This window comes from Amblyomma mixtum, chromosome 9, assembly GCF_055824585.1.
Source record: "Amblyomma mixtum isolate Tamu chromosome 9, ASM5582458v1, whole genome shotgun sequence".
Classification (NCBI taxonomy): domain Eukaryota; kingdom Metazoa; phylum Arthropoda; class Arachnida; order Ixodida; family Ixodidae; genus Amblyomma; species Amblyomma mixtum.
In genome coordinates, this window is record NC_143020.1 from 12,120,290 (window position 1) to 12,127,101 (window position 6,812).

General features: G+C 46.2%; 1 protein-coding gene across 1 annotated transcript; it reads right to left on the reverse strand.

Annotated features, from left to right (window-relative positions):
• Positions 1-672: 672 nt before the first annotated feature.
• LOC149328322 (uncharacterized) lies at positions 673-3,073 on the reverse strand. The gene has a single exon (XM_089562151.1). It carries the CDS (start codon positions 3,071-3,073, stop codon positions 782-784), a length of 2,292 nt encoding a protein of 763 aa, XP_089418277.1. The 3' UTR covers positions 673-781.
• Positions 3,074-6,812: the final 3,739 nt, after the last annotated feature.

The following is a 6,812-nucleotide window of genomic DNA, read 5'->3' on the forward strand; positions in this document are numbered from 1 at the left end:
AAAGTGTTTTCTTTTTTTTGTGTGTGTGTGTCTGTGTGGGGGGGGGTGCTGGGCGGCGGATTGATGCTCAAATAGAGGACCTCCACGAAACACCTTAAAAGAGGATATATTGTTACATTTTTAGCCTGGTACCACCTTCCTTCGCCGCAAACAAAACTTCCTGATCACTTAGTTGCTCTGACTCCAGAGTCAGCGTAACACGCTCCCTTGCCTTACATTGCTGTAGGCGGCATGCATGTCGGTATCCTGACTTGCCGATGTCAAAACTGAAAGACGTACGCGTTATTTCGGTTGTCCATTGCTTTCCTCAGCCAGTGCGTTGCATGCACTTCACATTCTGGCGCTTCTGAATCGCAGTATGCGTATAGTATTTTTCTGAACACTCAGTGCGCCCTCACAAGGCAGGATGAAGGTCAAAGCTAACCTGTAAATTAATCGTGACATACTGTAGAGGTGCAGCGTAACATGCAATTAGTTCATAACTGGCGATAAACTGAAAGGAACAGCGTAACCCGTATGGATTATAGGCTAACGTATGTGCTATACCATTGTTAAGCCCTTATTAAGTTATACCAGGATTGGACTGTAGGTAAGGCCTCTACGAAGCGATCTAGCGTCATCGTTGTGTGGAATCTGAGAAGAATGGGGACAGTGTCTAAAAATTATCGAGAATGTCGCTACGACAGCACCGATAGTGTAATGAAAGAGTAGTACCACCAGCAACGGCCTAAACTTCATGAGACCGCAATACATGGAAGCAGGAAAGTTTAGATCAGCATGACTACTGTTGTAGAGCAGCCTGGACCTGGAGCCAGAAGAGGTTGTTCAGAGCATCGCTCGAACCGTCAGGCGGTAGCTGAACGTAGGTGCGGCTCTTGATAAGGTACGCCAGCATGGAGCTCATCTCAGACTCCTGCAAGTCGTTCTTCCTTATGAACACCATTCCATCGTTGAGGTCATTCTCAAGCAGCCGATGCTGCGCCAGGTTTAGCTCAAACATGCACCAGCGACTGCGGCAGAACTCCTGGCCGAGCAAGAACAGCGACACGCGGCTCTGCGTTATGGCGCGGCAGATGTTCTCGGTGATCGGGAGGCCCGGGATGAAGTCCCGTTCGGCCACGCAGACCCGAAAGTTCATGGATTCTTCTAGCTTTGGAAGGAGCACGTCACGCACCCACTCGGCGTCCGAGGCGTGGTAAGAGAGGAAGCCGTCCCACAGAAAACGTCCTGTGTGCGTCTTTCTTCGACGTGCTTTAATGGCTACTTTGAGGTGGAGCAGGCTGTATATGCAGTACCAACGGTTCCTGTGAACGGCGTAGCACACCAAGGAGGCGACCATGATAGAGAGGAGCGTAGGAACAGCGTAAATTCTGTAGTAGTCGGGTGGGGCGCAGTCCTCCTCATTCCAGGGCACCTCGAGAACGGGCCTTCCCTCGTGCTCCTCAGGTTGTTTGCAGACGAAGCAGCCGGTACACTGAGCAGGGTGCTTCTGCAGCAAGGAAAAAAGGTTCTTCAGCTGGCAACTTGAGCAGTTCCAGGGATTCCAGCTGAGGTTCACGTAGCTGACGTTGTTGATGTCATGCAACATGTCGTCGCTTATTGTGGATAGCACGTTGTGCTCTAGGCGCAGGGTTTTCAGTTTGCCCATGCGAGTAAATAACTGTCCCTTCCATTTTGATATTCCATTATACGCAAGATTTAGCTCCTCGATAGGCACATACTCCACTGCACCAAGACCTAGTTCTTTAATCTCGTTGTGAGACAGTATGAGTTGAGTCAAGGAGATCAAATTGGAGAATACATGTGGGCCTTCGAAGTGAACGATCTCGTTTTTATGGAGGTTCAGAAAAAGGAGTTTTTTAAGTCCGTTCACGTTTTCCCCGTCCAAATAGGTAATCTTGTTGCCAGACATAGAGAGATTGTTGAGGTTTTCTAAGCATTTAAAGGGCGACCCAGAAATGTTAGTTATATGACAGTTGTCTAGCTCGAGTCTCTTGAGCAGTGGAAATCCACAAAAGGCGCGATTAGGTAAAGAGTTGAGATTGGTGCCGCTCATAATGAGCCGCTCAACGCTACTGTTCTGTTGACAATTTCCGGGACAGTACTGGAACTCGGTGTCAGGTGCAACATAGGTATCCGACATGTCCAGCGTTTCTAGGCGCCTTAAGGGAAATATTGCCTCTGGAATGCCTGGCAAATTCGTACCGATGAACGAAGCATGCTTCAAATCTGTATTGAGATCAAAAGCATGTGGATGGATCTTCTTTAAGGGCGTCTGGAAAACCTCGAGGGTTTCGATTTTCCTGAGTGGCGCTATGTCTTTATGTCGGATACCATCAAAGTTGCATTTATAGAATAAAAAACGCTTTATAGGAGTCATGGCGGTGAACCTCAGCAGGCCTGCAGGGACTTCAGTGACAAAGTCTTTGAACGTGACGTTCACAACGTCGGCCGTGAAAGTGTGAGTATTCCAGATCTTATGGAATGGTTCTGCAGTATTCAAATCAGAGTTAGACTTGTACTTATACTGGTCGACGAAGCCGTAGACGTCAAAGCTACAGCTTCCGTCGGCTAGAGTCCCATTGCAGACGGCGACCGCGGCTTGCGGAGGATTGCCGAACGTGGTTTTAAGTGTCATCTTGCGAATGGATCCGCGCAGGAAGGAAATGATGAAGGGGTGGTACAGGATGTACCCGAACGGAGCGTATCGGTCATACAGCTGATTCACTCCTAGAGAAAAGTTATCCCATTTTCGAATCTTGGCGGATCGTAGCGACATGCAGACGATACTACCCTGAGGAGTCTCGTGGTCCACAGGTTCGTCGGACACGTAGAGCTGATCTATCGTCAGCGTCTCTGTGACGAGTGCAGTCATAGGATATGTCCCAACAACGCTCTTTAAAGGGATGGTGCAAACGGCGTGCACGTATCTGTTTTCAGCAGTCACGTTGCAGCGCTTAAAGCTCTGCAGCAGCGTTGCGTAAGGAGCGATGTCGGTGCAGTTCATTGACGTGCTGAGGCCAGAGGCTATTGTCACAGCCCACAAGAGTAAAGCGCCGGTTTTCATGCACATCTTTGTCTGAAAAAAAGAATAGGGCCGTTAAACAAACCACCACCTGAGCTCATTTTAACCCTAGGTTAACTTTAACTGCTAATACAACGACCTCTCGCGGTCTGCGGTCTGCAATGCTATCTATTTTGCCGCTGATAGCTCGCAAAAGGAAACTTGCGCTTAAGTATAGCATCAGGCGTACGCAGTACCACAGGTGCTTCAGGAAAGCCCACCACTGAGTTTTAAAAACAGGCTTTTAGAATTATAAGGATGACTTCTGCGGCATAGTAATACTAGTCTTGGCGGACAGCAGAAAACTGATGAATCAGGTTTGCTGGGGAGGTGGTTAAAATTTTTTTTATGCTTAAGTTTATAACTGTATATGAAAGTTGGGCGCCAGCTTTCAACTATTTATATTACCCTGTCGGCCCTAAACAAGGGTCCATGGAGGAAAAGGAAGAGTTTTCAAAATATCGTCGGAGCACTCCTAATGAAGCTCAACAGAAGCTCAGAAGTATTGTCACGCTTTGAAAGGTCAACAGCCTGACGCAGCCCAGCTTCAATTCCGTTTCGATCTTTTTATTTTCGGCTTTCGGTGCAAGACTTCACTCGTAATCCAGGGATCTATTTTACAGTTTTCTTTACTTTGTGGGGCTAGAATTCTCTACGCAGTTGGTAGCGATTGCCTTTACATATGTGCCATGGTAGACACCTAATGTTCTTGAAGATCACAAACGCATAGGCCAAGATAATCAATCGCGCCTTCATGTCTGCCACTCGAAAAAATTTTAACAAAGAGTTTGAAGGTGGAGACTTTTAGGGATTCTAATGCTGCAGGAAAAATACGCCATATGGAGACAGGAACACAAATGCCGTGAACATAAGTGGGTTGTATAACCACTAAACGCCTCTTGAAGGTTTTTTTACAAAGTAGCTTCTGCGGATCGGCGGATACCTGCAGCCGGTCGCTATGATTAGCCATATCAGCTTGTGAAATTTCGAAAACGATATTACCTGCCAAGTTATGGCTCGACCATTTTTTTTTAAATTTTAGTGATCTCTCACCAAAAGATTCCTGCTTTTAAAAAGCGCGTCTCTTTGGCGCACGGAAATCGGTCTCCCACCTGAACCCCTTCCTCCATTGCGAACCTGTCACGTGGCCTCTTTTGAAGCGAACGCTTCACTACGCTAGCTGCGGAGCATTTTGGCCGTATCGGGCGCAAGCCACATCTGCGCATGCGCCATTTGTTGCCATGGAAACCAGGAGAAAAACAGGCAAAACATATGCTTGCGCGCGTGCAGCTCCTTTAAGTGCGTTAAAGCCTTATGATTTAAATGGAAAAAACTTGCTGACGGTTTAGCTTGGTTAAGCCTACTGCGTACGCGAAAACTTCTCGCGCTCTGCCGGACGTGTTGTCCGTGAATTTTTGGTGAAACTGCCTCGTTTCAGTCCTAAAATAACTGAAACGAATTGCGTGGTTAATCCGCTCTCTGTCTCGGTTTCCGTCGGCGGTTCCATCGACTCAGCTGCGCGCCTCACTGCGCATGCGCCGTGCTCATTCCACGGCAGAGCGCACAGCGTCGCTCACTTGTCATTGCGGAATGGAACAGGCGGATCGCAAGCCTTCGTACTCAGTACGGCAACAGCAAAGGCTACGAGAAGCTACGTCGACGGATCCCGAATTCGTAGCATGGTACAAGGCCGGCCGACAACGCGAGAAGGAAGCTAGGAAGTCAAAGCGTGCGACTGAGACGCCCGAAGAACGGGAAACACGGCTCACTAAACGACGACGACAAGGAGCGGAGGAGCGACGACTACGAGCCGCGAACGAAGCCGCCACCTCGACGTCTGCTCAACAACAGCCGATGGAAACCAAGTCAGAGAGACGGACTAACCACGTGATTCGTCTGAGTGAATTTAGGACTGCAACGACGGAGTTTCACAAGAAAATCATGGACAACACTTTCGGTAGCGCGTGAAAAGCTTTCGCGTGCACACCATGGTTTACCAAGCTAAACCGTCAGCAAGTTTTCTCCTATGTGGAGTACAGCAGGGATCAGCGGCGACAACAGCAGCGCGAGCTTTACAGAGAAGGTCGCGTAGGACGTATCGCACGGTATGACGTCGCTGGGGCGCGGCCCTTGCTCTGCGCTCGCCCGAGAGGCGCATTTTTCGATTGCGCGTGTCTCATATGGCCAAAATTTTTTGACCCACAGCGGTAAGGGTAAGAACGTTTTCTATATTATGAAAAATGATGTGGCTATTACTTAAGGCATCCTAGAAATTTGAAATTGCGACCACACCCCTAACACTAGTGGTTGTATGGTTAACTATGAGAAATTAATCAATCAATTTGCTAGTTAACATCAGTAACCTATTTTTTAATGTCGACCAGTGCTGGTATTTCAATACCACAAACAAATCTTTTTACGTCAAAAAGCCTCTTAAGGGGACAGGGTAAGCATCATCTTTCTTATGTATTTTGGGGCATATTCTGGTACACATTTCTCAGCAACTAATAAAGATAGCAGCAAGATATTGATGTCATTTTGTTCAGAATTTCATCTTCTGTACCAAAATTGTTTTAGTATACGAGAAATGAAATTATTAGTGATTTTTTTACTTTCTACACCTTAATTTTGCAAAATTTTGTATATATTTTTATGTTAAGACAAACAATATTATTTGCACGCTGATAATTTTGGTGCAGTAAATTGCCACATTTTATTTATTTATTGATACTGCGATCTGTATGTACTGTATACACAGAAAAAAATCAGCTTGATATCTACTGTCATTTAGAAAATAATGGTACCGACGTAACAAAAAATCTTGTTTTGAGAAAACTGAGTTTAAAGTAAACAAAACCTTCAATTCCAAAATTTCGACTTAGCCAACTCATTTTGACCAGTTTAACAGTAGGCACCAGCTGCATAGTTATCATCTAGGTCAGCTTGGTGCTTGTTTTCCTGCCGTTTAGCTTCTCGTGGCTGTTTTGTCACTTGCTGCGTAGCTCGATCAGCAAAGTAAACTCGACGCCGATCGACTTGCTTCAGCCAGCGGACAGTGTTGCTGCCCGGACTTAGTCCACATGCCTCAAGAACTTTAGTTCTTGCGATGGCGCCATAATTGAAGGTCAGAACAGCATCTAATGTAGCAATCTTCATTGTCTGTAGGCCCGCAAAGACATTTTTTTTTTAGCACACTCCCATACGACGTTGTTGAAGGAATCGTTTGGGTTCTGGATGGCTGCCAGAGAGCTTGAATGGTAGCCAGAGAGCTTGGATGGTTGCCAGAGAGCTTTCTCTTGCAGCTAAATTCCGTAACATTTCGAGTTTTTTTTTTTAGTTTTTAGTAGAAACGGAAAAAACACATTGCTGGTAAAGGGGTGTGTCGCTGACCGCTTTGCTTTCAGATAGCTTTTTCAGGTTGATATAAATTGCCCAGGATTAAGTGTGATACTTCAAACAATGCAGAAAAGAATGTAATTTCATATTTAGAAAAAAACTAAAAAATTGAGATTTTTCAGATTTTTTGCTTACCCCGTCCCCTTAAACTAAATACCATACTCTTGGCGATATTGGAAAGCAAGATTTTTGTTAACCTGTCTGACTGCCAAAAATTCGTGTCTTCGAAAATTCGAGTGGTGGCCAGTGACAGTGGAATGTTCCGTTTGATAATTCTGATGCTTCACTGCTCTGGTTCCCTCGCGCATGCGCTCAAACTCCAACATTTATGATGAACTGCACCAACTTCACG